At 41.0% G+C, this 17,655-nt stretch overlaps 1 protein-coding gene across 1 annotated transcript; it reads right to left on the reverse strand.

The window, feature by feature from the left end:
• Nucleotides 1–2,134: 2,134 nt before the first annotated feature.
• On the reverse strand, nt 2,135–16,911 carry bckdk (branched chain ketoacid dehydrogenase kinase). Its single transcript, XM_005916102.3, has 11 exons — nt 16,547–16,911; nt 13,160–13,228; nt 12,951–13,061; nt 10,691–10,738; nt 9,145–9,264; nt 8,521–8,619; nt 7,106–7,179; nt 6,381–6,509; nt 5,467–5,556; nt 5,083–5,238; nt 2,135–4,852 (listed from the first exon to the last, which is right to left on the reverse strand). Exons 1-11 carry the CDS (start codon nt 16,907–16,909, stop codon nt 4,708–4,710), a joined length of 1,404 nt encoding a protein of 467 aa, XP_005916164.1. The 5' UTR covers nt 16,910–16,911; the 3' UTR covers nt 2,135–4,707.
• Nucleotides 16,912–17,655: the final 744 nt, after the last annotated feature.

Below are 17,655 nucleotides of genomic sequence, written 5' to 3' on the forward strand. Positions count from 1 at the left end.
TTCCATCAGGTGTTTTTCTTTACTGCTCCACAGACAACTGTGCAGCAATGCAGCAATGCACAGTTCAAACCACATCAAGTTCGCCGATGACACGACTGTGTCAGCATATGGAGGAGGTGCAGCAGATAACTGACTGGTGTAGAACCGAGAGAGATCACTGTCCACTTAACATCGGTGGATCCTCTGTGGAGGTCGTCAAGACCACCAAAGTCCTTGGTGCCCACCTGGCCGAGAACCACTCCTGGTCCCGCAACACCAGCTCCATAACTAAGAAGGCCCAACAGCGTCTCTACTTCCTGCGGAAGCTGAGAAAAGCCCATCTCCCTCCATGCATGCTCACCACGTTCTAGAGAGGGACTATCGAGAGCGTCCTAAGCAGCTGCATCACTGTCTGGTATGGTAACTGCACCGTATCCGATTGCAATACCCTACAACGAGCATTTGAGAAGATCATTTGAGCCTCTCTTCCCTTCATCACAGACAATTTTAGCACCCGCTCCATCTGCAAAGCCACAAGCATTGTGGAGGACCCCACACACCCCTCAAACACACTCTTCACCTTCTGGAAAGAGGTACCGGAGCATCCGGGCCCTCGCTGCCAGACTGCAGAACAGTTTATTCCCCCAAGACATCACACTCCTGAACACAGTGACAGGAATGACACCACACACTTCATACACATCACTACCAAGCACTTATCTGCAGAATCTCTCTCTCTCACACACACACACACACCTTCAGACACCAAGTTCTTTTTTGCACGTTTCCATTGCTCTTCCATATACCAGGATTGCAGTGATTGGTTTCACTAAGGTATACTTAAGAGCATCTCAAATAACCATTTTGAGTTTGCAGTTTAGACTTTACTCGCGTTTACACATAACCTGTTTATAGCACTAATGTTAAACGCATATGTGCCAGTTCACAGCTTTAATTTGTCAGGTTGAGGTCATTTTAGCTTCTATGAGGTCAATACTTACTATTAAAAAAAATCCCCATGTCTAATGTACACCCTTTAAATTCTTTACTATTCTTTTCACTCTTAGAGTTTGTATTCCTCTGGCATTAACCATCTGAACATCTTTTCTTCTCTGGTCTTGGTACTGCACTCTGTACTTCAATGCGGCACCAGCAATGTGGAAAAAAGAAACCAAAACACAGAGTGACTCTGTCTGAGTGGTATCAGACTAAGCACACAAAGGTATGTTAACAATCCACATATTTGGCTAGTACACAAGAATGTTGTGTGACATTCCTTACTTGGTTGTCAATCTAGGGCTAAATATAGGCCTATAAAACCTATACATGTATACATAATTCTGTGTATGTAAATATGTTACCTTTGAGACTTTGTGTATTCTGCCCTGACTAATATGTTGCAAATGTCTAGCTAACATAAAAAAATAAATTATTATTATTTTATTATTTATTTTCTTTATGACTCCACTCTTTAACCATTTATACACAGGGAACACTGACTCACCTATAGTTTGTGATTTAGCATTGATAAACTAAAGGAGCACTGATGGTGGCTTTAAACAGTCACATACGTCCATTAGTTGTGTCAGCTATAAAAAAAAAAAAAAAACAAAACACCCATATATTCATTCTGTGCCACTTATCCAGGCCCGGGTTGCGGGGGCAGTAGACCCTCTCCTCGGCCACCTCCTCCCACTCGTCCAGGGTGACCCCAAGCCAGCCAAAAGATACAGTCTCTCCAGCACTGCCTGAATATGACATCCCCTAAATACCTCACCTAGGAGGCCTTACAACAGCACCTTTTAATGCACAGAAATGTCGTCTCTATGCCAAAGTCCTCGTCAAGCTTCTCACCCTAACTAACACGGTAAGGTGAGACCATTTGTAAAATAAAAAACAAGTAAAAATCAAGCTCACTCTCAGTTCCAACAAAGTGAAATTTAATATCTACAGAAAATGTAGGAGAAACTAATTTCAGTCAGAGAGAGAGAAAAAAAAGCACACTTTCTCAGTAACATGACTTGAATATTTTGGTATTGTACTGGAGATCATTTCTAAATGAACTTTTTTCTTATCCTCATTTTAAAATGCAAAATTAATCTGAATTCTAGACAATTAAATTAACTTGTATTTACCATGTCCTCTTCTTCCTTGGAAAAAAAAAAATCACTTGATATTCTCTCCATGAACAGTATTTTTCAGTCTGCCCTTCTCTTTTGTGGCCTACAGGGGGCATACAGTGCACATTTTATGTTTATGAAAAGCTACAGCCTGGCAGTGAAATTCAAAATGTGCAAAACCACTCTCAGCATTTTTTTTTTTTAATAGGAGGAATCCTCAAAATGCTCTTTACAGTAATATTTCCAAAAGGAGATACAAACCTCAAATGTTCACCTGCATTTTTTGAAGCTATGATTGTTTATGCTCCCTCGCCTTAACGTGTATACGCTAAAGTATATACAAGAACTTCAAGACTGTCAAATCAGTAATAAAAACATGTAGAAGGCTTCATCAAGAATACAGGTACAGACAGTATACCCTCTCTGACCTTTAAACAGTTAATCATAGGGGGCTGTTTTTGCTTCACAAAATGTCAAAATAAATACCAGCCTTTACAAAATTAAATAGATTCTGAAGGCAAAAGAATACGTTCACAATGTCTCACAGGTTTAAAATGGCATTTGAACTAATTTGTATGTAAACTCAGGGAAAGAAGAAATGAAGCTTTCTGTACTCAACTTTTTAAAGATCTTTGTCATTTTGTTTCTAACCAGTTCATAGTCTATACAAGTAATATGCATTCAGCTGTAGAATAATATGTCGCACAACTTCAGGCTAATGATAAAGACCGTGTCACTGAAATCTAAAAAAAAAAAAAACTAAAACAAACAAAAACCTGACGGATTTTAAAAATTTAGAGATGTTACATCTTGCAGATAACATCCTAAGATTTCTAATGCCCTTTCAAATGAAACAAAAAAAGTTAATGCAATAACAAGCCCACGGATCAAACAGAAGAGGTGTAGCATTCTGATTGATCTGTTGGAGCTGGGACCCACTGGGGAATGTTCAACAAACTGCAAGGAGTGTTTGTGTTAACTCATATATCGCAACTTTTTCAACACCTGACTCTGCTCGATTTTTTCTCTCTACTCCCAACAGTGTCCGTACAGATGCTGCTGTGATTTTCTTGTACAAATACTGAGATCACAACATGGTTATCTCATTATTTTCACATTCTGTTTTTCATCGGTCCATCTATGCATCTATTTTCTGGAGCCCCAGCCTATCGCAGGGCAAACACAGAGAGACGGACAATTTTGTGTCACCAATCACCCTAACATGTACACCTTTAGACTGTGGGAGGAAGCCGGAAGCTTTGAACCCACCTGTAGGGTACTGGTGCTACTTTTTCATCCACCAAATTGACAATCACACTGACTATACACACACATAAAGTGTGTCCTACTTACAAGTTTGGCCATTCACAATAATGACATAATCAAGCAGTGATCTATACCTAATAGAAGACCAGCAAACTTGGCTAACGGTGGAGAAACTCTTTTGTCTACTGATGCTGTGAAATTAAATGGGACCTTCTGCAAAGCCCTGTTTTAAAAAGAAAATATACACCTTCCTAAAGAAAAACTGTGAGAAAACAGTCAAATAACACAGAAAAAAAGAAGCGTATATCAGACAATACTTCTCTGGTATATTGTTACTTTGAAAGTTGTTACAATGTTAAAGCCTGCTATGATCTGCACTGAGCATTACAACAGGAAACCTATTCATTACTAGTGAAACGTTCTGACATGGTGTGCGTCTGTGTGACCCAATAAAGGTAAGTACCACAAAGAAAACAAAAGAACTCAGCATGCAGTTAAAGGACTAGTGTCACGCGTAAGGCAGCTGAACATCTCGGTCGACTTCCCCGTTCAAAAGCTCTGCAAAGACGCTGCTCGACAAAGACGCTCATCAGAACAGAAGACAGAAGTGTTAATGAGCATTTGGTGTTTTTGGCAGTTTCTTCTGTTTTTAAGAGCCACAGCTGTACAGCAGAAGAAGAAAGCGGTGTTTGAGGAGAGCGCATGAGCTTTAAGATGAGGATGCTTAAGCGAAGCATGTATACTGCTTCCAACAACGTTTCCCCTTGCAGTCAATGACACGCTGGGACGATTTGGTAATTTAACACATGAGCAGCATTGATAACTTTGAGGAGATTTTGACAGGGCTGCTGGAGTGTCTCAATAGTTCCACTTGAAACATTTATCATCGAAATTTCTACTTTGAGGCTATGAGATATGTAACTTCATCGTGAACTTCTTTAAAACTGAAGCTCTTCTTTCTTGCTTTCCTCTGTCTCTCATAATCATCGTCATCAATAATATCAATTATCATGCACAGTTTGTCCCGATAACCTACACATTCAAAGTTCATTACCCGCCCCGCCCCTCAAACTTCAATACAACATGCCACAGGGTACAAAACAAAAAGAACACAAAAGGAAAAACAACAGAAATCATCACCTTGACAGGTAACATAGCTTATAATCAGTCTAAGGCAAAAAGACAAACTAAAGAACAAGTAGTGGGTTAGTGAATTTAGGAGCTTTCTGAAAAACACTTTTCATCCTCGTCCTCACCAGCCTTCGTCGTGGGAAACCCTCTGCACTCCTGCACGGCCTGATTTCCTGGCTGGCGTCTACATGGATTACTGACGTGGGGAACGTTACACCCTGAAGCTCTCTCCTTTGCCATCAATATGGCGCAGACGCAGATAAACATCAGTGCCAATGCCCTGCATAGACTGAATAGACAGAGAGCCACCGAGGTACTCCGCATAGGCCCTAGACGTGGGTAGGCCGAAGCCAAACCTGTACAACACACAGGCAACAGGTTTAAGGTGATTACGTGAAGTGACAGAATCACACCAGGCTGAAAGTGATTTACTGTAGGTGAAACATTAAGCTGCAGGTAAATACAGGCAGCCATCAGAGCTTTTACTGGCTCATAAAGAAGCCTACTGGAATCATCGAGACTGGATAAAATCAATACTCCTCTCTTATCTCTGACACAAACAGAAGTGCATCAGTAAAGAGCTTACCCATGCATAGGGTTAGACTGATTCCCACTGTTGGTGATGTTGTTGAAGAGGTTGCTCATGCGGGGATCCTGTGCACTCTCCTCAGCTGTGCTGAAGTGGTAGTCCATCACCTTGTCTATGATATTGTGAGGGATACCGCCGCCGCGATCCGAAATCCTGAATTAGAAAGAAATGGCAACAAAAACTTGTAACGATACCTTCTGTTACAGGAAGTCTCCCCTGCAGCAGTGAGGAGCGCACAGATTTGCAAAGGAAGTACAAATTATTGGTCCTACACATTAAAAGAAATCAACTGGGCTGGTTTGGGTATTTGGTCATCATGCCTGGACAGGTAAACCTGCTCAGAGGCTCAGGACACACCTGGATTACAATTCTGGCACTCACCTGATGACAAAATCTATGTCGTTATTAGCGATGGTGACAACCACATCGGGGAGATTGCATGGGGTGTCCAGATGGCTCTCCATGGTGGCCCTGAAGATGCAAATTGAAGATCGATGTGACAACTGTACTCCCATTTAATAACAATCCACTATGCAAAAAAATATATCTTTTTAATAATACTTTTATTTTTCTACAGTCTGTCAATCAGAGGAGGCAAGAGCAAGTATTCAGCTCATTTAATTGATTAACTGATGCAATCCACTTTTAAATTTAAGTTGTGTGCTAAAAAGCAGATGTGTAGTCTAAACTACATACTTTTTCAGGCTTTTGAGCGAACAGTGAAGATTCTGTTGCAAACCTGTTCTTCTTGTGCATAATACTAAATTAAATTGTGCCAGAGCCACTGTTGTGACACATGAAAATCTCAATTTTTCCAGGTGGATGACACACAATAATCTTTCTAAATGCTGGTCCAATAGCCCAGTAAAATTTTTTAAAAAGGACCTGTGTGCACACCGAGTTGGACTTGGCTTCTATGTCCAAGCTGAAATCAACAACATTCTCTACACTCGTTAAAAGCTACATCAAAAGAGCCAGTCATTTTCCAAATTGCACCCCTTCTCTCCCGCTGTTGCCCTGGAAACCATTAGCAACAGCTACACTGGTGCCAACATTAAGCCAGCTCCAGGGCTCACTCACACCAGTCAAACAGCACCAACTAAAATCTTCACTGCTCTCCCTCAATGATCCTTTATTGCCATCACATTATTGCTCATCTATTATTTTACTGATTCACATAATTTTTCACTGTCAGACAAAAAAAACCCAGCCAAATCATTCAATATAACTTTATTTAACATAAGCTGTTTTGAGGTCAGTGGACATCTCCGTGGGTGAGTGAGTGGTTAGTTTACCTCATGGCGTTCTTGAGGAGCTCTGGCAGGATGTAATCCAGAGGCAGAGGGATGAACGGGAAGCGAGCTGCTACGTGTCCGTTGATCCTCACCCTGGGCGAGTTACCGTACTGGTGCTCGCAGAGACCTCTATCAAACACCAAGAACATTTCTCATAATATTGAAGACTACAAGGTCAAAAATATATACAAATTCTCTGCCTCCACACAACGACTGAAATGAAACTGTTTCATGACACTTTTCTAAAAAATATTAATGACTTTTTTACCTGATTAAAAAAAAAGGAGGAGGAGCCACACGTAGTGTAGGGTGTTACCATGGACAAAGCACTAAGTAAACCTCACAGTTATGGGAAAGGTGTTAGTTTTGTCTGCGTGGGATCAGAAACCAAAGCAGTGGACCTTCTAATGCTGCTGGATTACAATTACAGTTCATACAGTTCATTAAATGGAAGTCCAATTTCATTCATACAAATGTTACACTGTAACAACAGAGAACACACTGTATCTCTGATTGTTTCTTTGCAAACTTCCTTTGAACTTGGTTAAAACAAGTCTATAAAAGGTCACTTGATTAGATTACCAAAGACAAACAAGAATGAGAGCCCATTCACAGCTCCACATGCCATTTCTGAAAGGTTATCTGATGAACTCTGGTTTGCCTCGGTCAGCACAGAGACAAAGTCACCGAAAGGTGAGATAAACTAAGCCGTACCAAACACTCACCTGGCAAAATCCACCCACTTCTCGATGATCTTTTTGGGTGAGAGACGTCTGCATATGATCCCAACAAAATCAGGCTGGAATGAACAAAAAAACAACAACAAAAAAAACAAACATTCTTTTTAGTCAAGTCTAAAAAGTATTTCACAAAATAACTAAATCCCCGCTGATTAATCAATACGGTTGGTTTAATTACACAATAGCGTTTACTTAAATAGCCAGCTGCCAAAACAAACATGACGGATTTTATGCTTCCTTGTAGCTGAAGGTAAACGCCATGAAACCAGCAACTTCTATTTGACAGGATCCTGTTGTCCCAACCAGAGATGGGCAGTAACGCGTTACTGTAATCTGATTACTTTTTTCAGGTAACGAATAAAGTAAGGGATTACTATTGCAAAAACGGTAATTAGATTACCGTTACTTTCCCGTAGGAACGCTGCGTTACTGCGTTACTAAAACCGTGATTTTTTTTGCGAGAATGTCGTGACAACAGCTGTGTGCAGATCAACAGTGGATCATATATCGAGTGTGGGAGAGAGTATGAGCGTGCAGCGTTTAAAGCGTGGAAGTACTGACCTTACTTTGAGTTTGATTCCATAAAAAGTGACAAAAACATTAGTGTCCGCTGTGCGTGGGAAGAAAACTTCTTTTTACAGCGAAAAAACCCCTAAAACAAGCACCGAGTGCGCAACGACGTAATGGGAAACTCACAGAGAAACTCGCGGATTCTTCAACTGACCGCGGCACACCTGCACCAGGGTAAACCTCCGCCTACCCCACTCCTGCTTTACAGGTGAAAATAGAGCAAAAGGACCGCTAGTCTTTGATGTTATTTATTTTCTGCTGTGTTTTACTTGCATCTATTTGAAAGAGTGAGTGTAAACACACACAAAAAAAAATTTATGTGCTGGAATGTGCAGAAAATAGGTTTAAATGTTAAACAAACTTCTTCCAGTCAGTGAATGTTGCATATAATTTAATTTTTGCTTGATGCATAAAGTTAAAAGATTAAAACTGATAAAACAAGTTTTAAAAAAGAGACTTTTCCATTTGATTACATTTTGTATGATGGATTATGCAGAAAAAGTAGAATTGGGCTGAAAGATCTATCGCTTTATCACCTATTCAGGTCGTAAATTGTGTTTTTAATAAGTAACTAAGTAATTATTTACTTTTGAAAATAAGTAATCAGTAAAGTAATGGGATTACTTTTTTGGGAAAGTAATCGGTAATTAGTTACTGATTACTTTTTCAAGTAACTTGACCAACACTGGTCCCAACCCAACATTAATCCCATGTTTGCAGAAAAGCTGGACAACTATCACCTTTCCCCTTAACAGTTACCGCATGATTTGCTCTGGGTAACCGTCACCGTTCAGAGGTTTTCAAATCCTTTGAATAACAGTTGCACGTACATTATCTTCATGAAGGGCGAGATGGTGCGTGGCCAGCATTCGTATTCCCAAACGAGAGCACAGCGTTGTATCCAGAAAGTTGCGGATGACCATCTCATCCTGTGACAGCAAATAAAAAAAAGCAACTGAAACTTCACAGTTGAAACTAACTTATCAACTCTAACAGCTTTTGGTGAATCACAGCAAATGTTTTATTTTAGCTCTACCTCCCATAAAGGTTCTGACATAAAGATGTGATTTAATGACCATTAGAAAAGTTTCCAGGTTTTTCCTGTGTAGCTGCAAATGCAAAGACCGCCCTCACTAACTTCTAATGCAGCCCCAGTAATTTAGTTCTGTAAGCAGGCCTGAAATATGACAAAAAGAGCCTCAAGGGTGACTCCCTGAAAGCTTTAAGGAGTGAAGAGTTAAAAGGCAGATCAGCAGCTTTCTTAAGAAAACACATCATTGTTAGCTGAGAAAGCCTTAAATAGTCTTTCCAAATAATAAAATAGTGTTTAATTAAACTGAATAACAAACAAACTGACATTAATAACCTAACCTGTGCAGACCGAGAGTAAGTTGTTTTAGTAAGGAGTCATTTCCAGCAAATGGCGAATCAGGTCAGTCTTAGTATCTCTGTACCTGGATGTGTCTGCGACACTCCCTGAAGCCCTGTGCCAGCATTGTGACCACATCCTTGTGGTCGTCCAGCAGCTGCCGCACTAGTTTGCAGAAACGAGCCTCCACGTCCTGATCCTTGATCTGCAAACAGAGATGCTTCACACTAAACCCGAGAAACCCGACGTTTAAAGAAACAGCCTGCTCTAAGAAGAGCCTTTTAATTATTTTGGATTTTATATTTATTCTGGCTTGAATGACTCAACGCTTCATGTTTACCTGCTGCACTGATAGAGTCAGCTTCAGTGCAGCAACGGCCTCATACTCAACACTTCTACTGCACAGAGATTTTTTTTTCTTCTTTCACAGAAACGCTGCTTCCATTTATGAAATTGTCCGTTTCTTTCACGACTAGAGCTTCACATTAACGGTTGTTTAAATCCATAAATGGTGTATTGAGAAATAAATAAAGAATGCACAGGACCAGTGACTGAGAATCAGTCGAGCAATTCTGTGCAAACCGCTGTCATTTGAAAGCCACCAATGAGAGAATTCAAATGTAAAAGCAAAGCAGGTTTCAGGCATACAGATAAAAGCCGGGTGAGCGTGACCTGCCTCTGTAGCACAGAGATGTTTTTAGACACTATGATTTCCCCTGAGAGCTATTGTAGTATAGGTGACTCCAACCCAGAGTCACATTATCTGATCCTTTGTCTCTGTAGTTTCCTCTTAAATCTAGGGACCTTTTATTTTTAGCTAACCTTGCGTCTGCCTCATCTCTTTAGAAATGTGTTTATACAAGAGAACAAGAGGAGTCTGAAAGTCTCAGCAAAGTGCAGTGTTTCAACGCTCCATAAAGAAGGCACATACCTTTATAGGCACTGAAATAGGTGTTGTTTTTTCTTAACCTGACAATGTTAGGGTTACTTATCAGATTTAAGTGTTTACATTAACACAGCCAGTTTGAAATTTCCAATCATACATGTGCGACACCCACTGAGCAACTGGGTGTACTCGTCTGCTTTGTCCAGACCTAAAAAGAACAGAACACAATGATCACTTTGCTACTGCATGCAGCAGTCAGTGAGACAGTTTGGCACTGATAACCCAGGAAATGCATTACATCTAGCAAGCAAGGATGACTGTGATGGAACACGTGTTATAGCCCTGACAGTACACAAATAAATACAAACAATAATCAGTGTCGTAGAAAAGCTACAAATCCTAAACTCGATAGCAGAGAAGAGTTATCCACTAACCTTCCCTCTACGACCTTTCAATGCCAAACAGAATGATTGGCGAGAAACAGATTTTTATTGACTTGAACAATGCATACGGCTAATGTTTCATTAGTTTTAATAACAGAGTCACGGCTTGTTTACTACTCAAATGAGCCAATCCTAAAGCGGCTGCGGGCAGATTCATCACACATCTCGACAGGAAAAAGGTTCACACTTCCTGTTTTTGCTCATGAGCAAACCCACTCCCTGAGAAATAAAACTTGAACTTGTGACCCGTGTTTGTGCGCGTGTGTGTTTACTGTTCGTGTTTGAGTGGGTCGGGCACTCACCTCTGGAAAGTCACTGAGCATGTGATAGGCTCTGATATACAGTTCATGCTGTGAGAAAAGAAGAGAGATGCGGGCTATGGTTAGACCGATTTCTCTGTGATCGTTCACTCAGCCAGAAAACATCACACCACAAGCACTGTCCCCCCTGACTGGGCCTCACTGTGTTACTGACAAGTCCACGTGAGGCTTACACGTGGCAACTTTCACCAAGCATCAGTGGGATGAGTTTTCTGTTACTTGCAGAGTTGAGCAATTTCTCTGAATCAGAATTCTGCATAAATGACTAGACTGGCTTATTAAAATCCATCTGATCATCTTGATGTGCAAAAGTTGGAGAGTTAAAATCAGTTCCAGCAATTATTTCACTTCTGATCAAAGAGCTAAACAGTGAAGGTACAGCCACTCCGACATCACAAGTAGTGGCACAGAAAAGGAGCTTTTGCTTTATGTAATCGACACAGAGCGGTTCCGTGATACCAGAAAAGGAAGGAATCTGGGTGAAAGTTCACCAGCAACGAGACATGCAGAGGCAGCGAAATACTCAAAGTGCTTGCAGGGGAATTAAAGGCTCAGCGGGAACAATGACAACAACAATTCTTTTGGTGTCAAAGAGTCTGTTATATCCAGACACATGCGTATTTTTCTCGTTAAGTTTTTGAGATCTATGTATAAAGGAGCTTTAAAGGGCCTCTGTCTGAAATGGCATCTGAAAAACTAAACAGCCCTGCAAGATCAGAATCCTGCTGATGTGGACAGTTTCTGCTGGAAGAAACATTTCCCATGAAAAATTAGGAAAGTAGAGAATGACAGCATAGTCATTAAGTATGAGTTATTGATATGACAGGCCTAAGTCATGTGTGAAATAACAGTATCAAAATTATTTACTGGACAAGGTGTGGCACTGATGTCGTTACAGTTAATCAAAAACAACCTTGCCTGCAAAAAGTTTGGAAGACTGTCAGAAACTTAAATAAAACAGTGTTTTCGATGTCATTTAAACCCTATTTATGATTTAAAAATAGTACAATGGCAAACATTACCAAATCTGAGAAATTGCATTGTTTCAAAATATTTTGCATTTGGTGCCAGAAAATCATTCCAAAGTAGTTGCGACAGCTGGCAGGAAAGTGGAAAGTGGCAGGAAAACAAACCACAATTAAGTGCCAAAAGGCTCCTCGAATGGCCACATGAGGTTGTTTCTGAAAGTGGATCAATCTCCATAGACTCCTGTGTTAAAATGACCAACTAAACAGCCCCGGAAAGCATCCAGAAAATAAAAGGTTTTGTGGGACTTTTTTCTGCTTCCTACATTTGGATACTGTTGAAGCTAACCATTAAGGGCACCGCAGCTTAGACTGACAGGTGTGCTGACACCTTACTGCCTGCGCTCACCTCTGCTAACTCAAATAAGTGAACTGAACCTCTCCACTGTGTTTGCAGTGTTGGTGCCTTCTGAAGTTTTTTTTTTTTTTAAATGACAAATAATAAGACAAGCTTTCTGATAATGACCATCCAGGCAGCCTGTGCTTCAGTTTTGTGTATTTGTCTGTTACTAAGCACCACTTATGTGTTTATAAGCATGTTTATGATGCATATTGCAAACCAAGCTTCAAAAAACAAAAAACAAAAAATCAGATGATAACTTAAAACCCCATCTTTGTCCAAATATGGGAACTTCCACCTAAAAATGTCAAATGTGCAATTTGTTGCGGTAATATGCAATGCTCTTCCTGAAAAACAACATCTGGGTGGCAGAAAACAAAACTTGCATTTATTGTTCAGCATTAATAGTACCCAGGACAGTTTTACCACAAACCTGAATACAAACATGTGCTTTCAAATCACAAGCTGCAGCTCCTGCGTCAGCCATTGATGCTCTTTATTTTAATAAAAAAAACAGAACGGTACAACATTCCTGGTATGACCCATCTTTACAGGATATGGATATCCCATAAAGAGTCTACAGGTTGTTTGATGTCACCATTATGTGTATAAATAAAACCCCTCCTTTCAGTTCTTGCAGTCGTATCTCAGCTTGGTATTGAACCATAAACCTGCTGTACCTCTTAATGCACAGCCATACCTCCCTGTCCACTCCCGTCAGAGTGGACAGGGAGCATCTTAAGAGCGCTTTCTGTCAAGACTTTCCTGCGCAGTATTGTTACCTTCTATTTATATAATCAGTTACAGGGCCCACTTCCTGTATAGCTCAGCAATCTGTAAACTGTATTTGGGTGTGTCTGGAGAGCTGTGCGCTTACCACTTGCAGAATCGTGGGGTTGCAGCCAATAATGAAGGGCAAACTACGGAAACCCTTGATGCGATGAGAGATTCGTACAGGCAGCTCCTTGTGGAGGTACTTGGCACTGCTCTGTGAGCGTAGAAACACACAGAAATAACAATGAAGAGTCTCAGAAGTCTCATTATTGTTACACTTTACAGAAATCCCAGCACGGCTGAAATATTTACCAAGATGTGGTGTCCATCAGCAGACTTCCCAGAATACAACAGGGTTGCTAAAGTCAGTCGAACAGAGGCCTAGGGAGAAAGCGGCACATAAAATTACACACACAATCATAACAGCAGGGTTGAGATTGTGTTTTAGTTTCAAGTGTGCAGCCGTAAAAACACACATGATTGTTATCCACATAAATGACTGGCTGCTTAGCCTGTGACAGATAAAGTCCTTCAGGCAGTTCATGCAGATTTTTAGCTGGGACACTGAAGGACACTCCATACTTGTCTTAGCTGTACACTCTGGTCCAGGTGACGAGCAGAGCTGAGTGTTCGCAAAACATAACAAAACATTTTCACTGCGGTATATAATTTATGTTCAGAAAGTCCATAATCTGGCCTTCCAAACTGCAGTAACTCAGAAAACTAAAGCATTACTTTGTGATTGTTTGATGGCGGTTAAGTCTACCCAGACACAGACGCAGAGACCTGGAGCTGTGAAAGCAGAAAAGAGCTGTCTTTATCCAATCACTACATTTCTAAAAAGTCACACATGTAAAAACATTAGCAACTTTTTTTTGTCTGTGAACTTATTTGCCTGGTCGTGAAAGAAAGGTTCCTGAGACTAAAAGCTCTGCGCACTTTGAAAAAACTGCAAAAGTGCTCGGAGCGAAACATCTAAAACTCAGCTTGTTATACGCTCGCTGCATGACTGTGTGTTTTATTTCCTCTCGTGAAGCCAAGCCTTCAAAAGCATGCACCGATGTCGAAGGCAGGATCTGGATGTACAAAAAAACAGCACTGCTATTTTGATGTGCTTGCAGCAACAATGATGCATTTGCTTAGTGTATTATTATGTTCTCATTTGGTCCATTTTGGTTCTGTAGATAATAGAAAGAACACATGAAACACTCCCTTCATATCTGCACACACAGAGCCTGAAGCAGAAAAACTGGTCTGCAGAGAAAGTTGATAAACAGCTTCGTGATACCTGTTATCACTGACTAGGCCTGTAGATTTTGTTGACTCAATTTGTTAAAACAAAGCCTTAAAACTGTTAAATCACAGTTCTGATAATTGTTTTAATTTAACAAAATGCATTAGAAAGAAAAGACAGTGGCTGCAGCAGACACCCTTCATTATTTTAAATGCAATTAAATGTTAGAACTTCGCTCTTCTCTACACACAGCCCACAATTAGCTATCCTGTCTGCTAACGCACTGCCAACAGAGAACCATGTTCAGCTCATTACAGCTTCAACATCACCTAGACATCGTTGTTGGACTTTCTTGTAAGAGTACGTTTGTTTTCAAGAATTATTTTCCATCTCTATATCGATTCGAATATAATCAGATTTAAAGAAAAAATTATCGATAGAAAGACAGGGAAGATATATATCTCTCAGATAAAGTCAGTGTCTGACAGTGATAGTTACAGAGGCTAAGATGGAGGTAAGTCACTGTGGTAAAGCAAGTCTAACATTTAATACTGTGCTCAGTCATCACTGACTAATGTATGTAAACTTGCCACATTATAAAACCTTACAACGGAGACACAACTCCACCAACCACAGGCATGTGCACTATAACAGTGCACATGCATGCATGCAATGTTACGGTGTGCTCCAGTACTTTATAGCACTCCAACTCTGCTCACCAGCTGGAGCAAGTCGTGGCATCAGCTCCAAAATGGATCTGAGGGTGCCACAGCGAGATGCCAGTAGCACAATCTGAGCTAGCTAGAAAGACAAGAACACTAAAGAAATGGTTCATGGTTTGGGATTGGATTTCCTGTTGAATCACTGCAGTAGCCTGATTAAATCAAACATACTACAGTGTGATAAAAAACATAAAAACTGTAGTAACTGTTAGAATAATGCATCTTTAAATTGCAGGTCCAGTCAATAACATTCATTCACACCCCACAGTAAGATGCAATTTGCAGGTGCACAAGTAAAAAGCATTGTGTAAATACAAGCAGAATGCACAGCTGTATGCCTGGTGATGGTCTACAGATCTGGGAACAGATCTCAAGTTAGAACCCAGGATAAATGGAGCCTAACAGGCACACCTAAGTCAAACAGGCATCAGTTTTATAAGCTCTAGCTGTGTTTACCCCAAAAGGACACTGACACTCCAGTGCTAAACCGACATGCACAAGTGGAGAATGTACAAGTGGAGAATGTACAAGTGGAAAAACACTACTCATTGCTCCAGGATCTAAATGTTAAGTAATGTCAGTGCAGTCCTAATCTTTACAGTAGGTCCACTGGGTCCTACACCCGCAGGTAGGACCCAGTGGAAACAACAATCTGCTGGATTGGTCATATTACATTATGTATACTGATGCAAACATTAAGCCATCGCATCGATATCACTGTACAAAACAATAACATTTGTCTAACGTAAAGTGAAAATGTTGTCGTTGGGTAGTGTTTTGTTTCAATATTTCAATTCCTTCCTCTTTTTTGCTGTAAGAGTACTTCTTATATTCACTCCAGTAAGTGAGTAAGTAAGTAAGTGAAAAAAACTGAAGAATGTGACCAAAAAAACAAAACAAAACTGAGCCAGGAGGAAGAAAAGCATCTATGCTATTTTTATTGGTAACAATAACAATAATAATAATACTAGTTAACATGGCGACATTCATTCAGGAGTTGTGTTTTCTTTCTTTTATTTTATTTCACTTTAAGGCAAAGTATTTTAGAGATTGGCAGAACAGATTGTTAGACTTGCTTCTCATTAACTGGGGCAACGTCAGCTCAGCTCCATCGCTGAAACTTTACACCATCAAGTCTCCTGTTACTGGACAATCGTCTTATGTCTATAGTGTAGCTAATATTACAATTTTGCGTTGGCACCTCGTCTGGTCCGGTAAACATCAGCGACAGCAAAGAACCGACGTTATAATTTGTCTAGAAGCTCAGCAGGCTGCAGATAAATTTACCCGGGCGTTGCGTTCAGGTCTTCGGTATGTCAGCCGCTTTACATTATTACTGAATTATTATTATTATTAAATAGACCATTATAATTCAATACACTATATGACTTAAAACAACAACAACAACAACAACAAAATAACAGAACAAAGCACGCTCTTTTCTTTTGCTAGAGGAATCTCCGAAATATTAAAGGAAAATTACAAATTACAACTACAGACACTGCAATGTAGGTGACAGCTTTATTCCTCTTATAGAAGGAATTCGTTTTTAAGCTTCTAACTGACAAAACATTAGTTCTGAAGGCTAAAGCACTGCTCTTTTAAGTAGCAGCATGTCACTGTTTTTCCACCTGCCCCTGAACGTAGCACAACCCAGCCGCAGCTAGCTACAGCTAGCTTAGTTACCCAAGAGTTCTGAGACCTTTTCAGGAGAAAAGACCGGGAACCCGTCACATTTATTACCTTTTCTGCAGAAGAATCTATTGCAGACTGGTTATAAAACGACGTGACAGTCTTCGACCGCTCTCGCGCCATCTCTGAATATCCCTGCATCGAGGACGTTGACCGAAATCTCTGGCTCCCCGTGCCTGCCAGCGGCGGTACTGTTTTGGTGGCGGGGGCCAGCAAGAAGGTGCCGAGCCTCGGCCTAGCTCTGCTGGCTGCGCCGCTCAGCATCTCAGCCGCTACACCCGCCAGGGCCAGACGCATCTGGAGATGAGCTGTGTGTGCGAACAGGGCTGCCCTGGGTCGCGTCGTACTAGAGCACAAAGGCACGTATCTCTGAATACAGTTGCGTTGAGGGTGCAGAGAGGGCTTTGTGCGCATTGGCCAGTGGGGAAGAGAGCTGGGGGAACGACATGACAGCTCAGCCAACCAGTCCACCAGAGGCGGAGCGAAGCAGCATCAACAACACCCCGGAGCCCAGAGTCTGCAAAGCCCCCCCCCCCCGCAATGTACTGTTTTGTACTGTACTGTACTGGAGGCAAAGCAGGAACAGCCGGTTGTCAAATTGCACCAGTCATAAGTTTTATTGGCCGACTTGAGGCTGAAGGGGACATTTTAACATGTATGTTACTTGTGAATCGTTTATGCAGGTAGAAACGAGCTCAGGACCATTAATTAGAATGCCTTTTGCTACTTAGGATTTTTCCTGTTTGTTGAAAAAAACAAAACGTGGTTCAGGGACCTGCAGTTAGTGTTTGCTGTGTGCCTGTTAAGAAGTGAAAAATGCAAATCCCACAAGTTTCACTTCCTGTTAAATAAATGTAAATAATGATAGAGAATGTCCCAATAATCCGCCCCAAGAACCACGGATTGAACCGCCCAGCCTCTTGCCTTTTACTGCCACCCAACACACTTTGAACCCAATCCTCATGGGGGATCCTGTATGTGGTGAGCCCACAGAAGACCCTGTCCCTTAAACTCCTTCCCCAGACCCGGCCCAAGAGTGCAACTCCAGTAACCCTAACCCCCTAACCCTAATCCAGAGTAAACAGGTCCCTTCATTTTTTTTTTAATCTTTCATGGTGCCCTCATCCAGGATTTGCCTTGGGAGACCCTACCAAAGGCAA

Source organism: Haplochromis burtoni, unplaced genomic scaffold, assembly GCF_018398535.1.
Source record: "Haplochromis burtoni strain Fernald_Lab_line unplaced genomic scaffold, NCSU_Asbu1 Contig_17, whole genome shotgun sequence".
Classification (NCBI taxonomy): Eukaryota; Metazoa; Chordata; class Actinopteri; order Cichliformes; family Cichlidae; genus Haplochromis; species Haplochromis burtoni.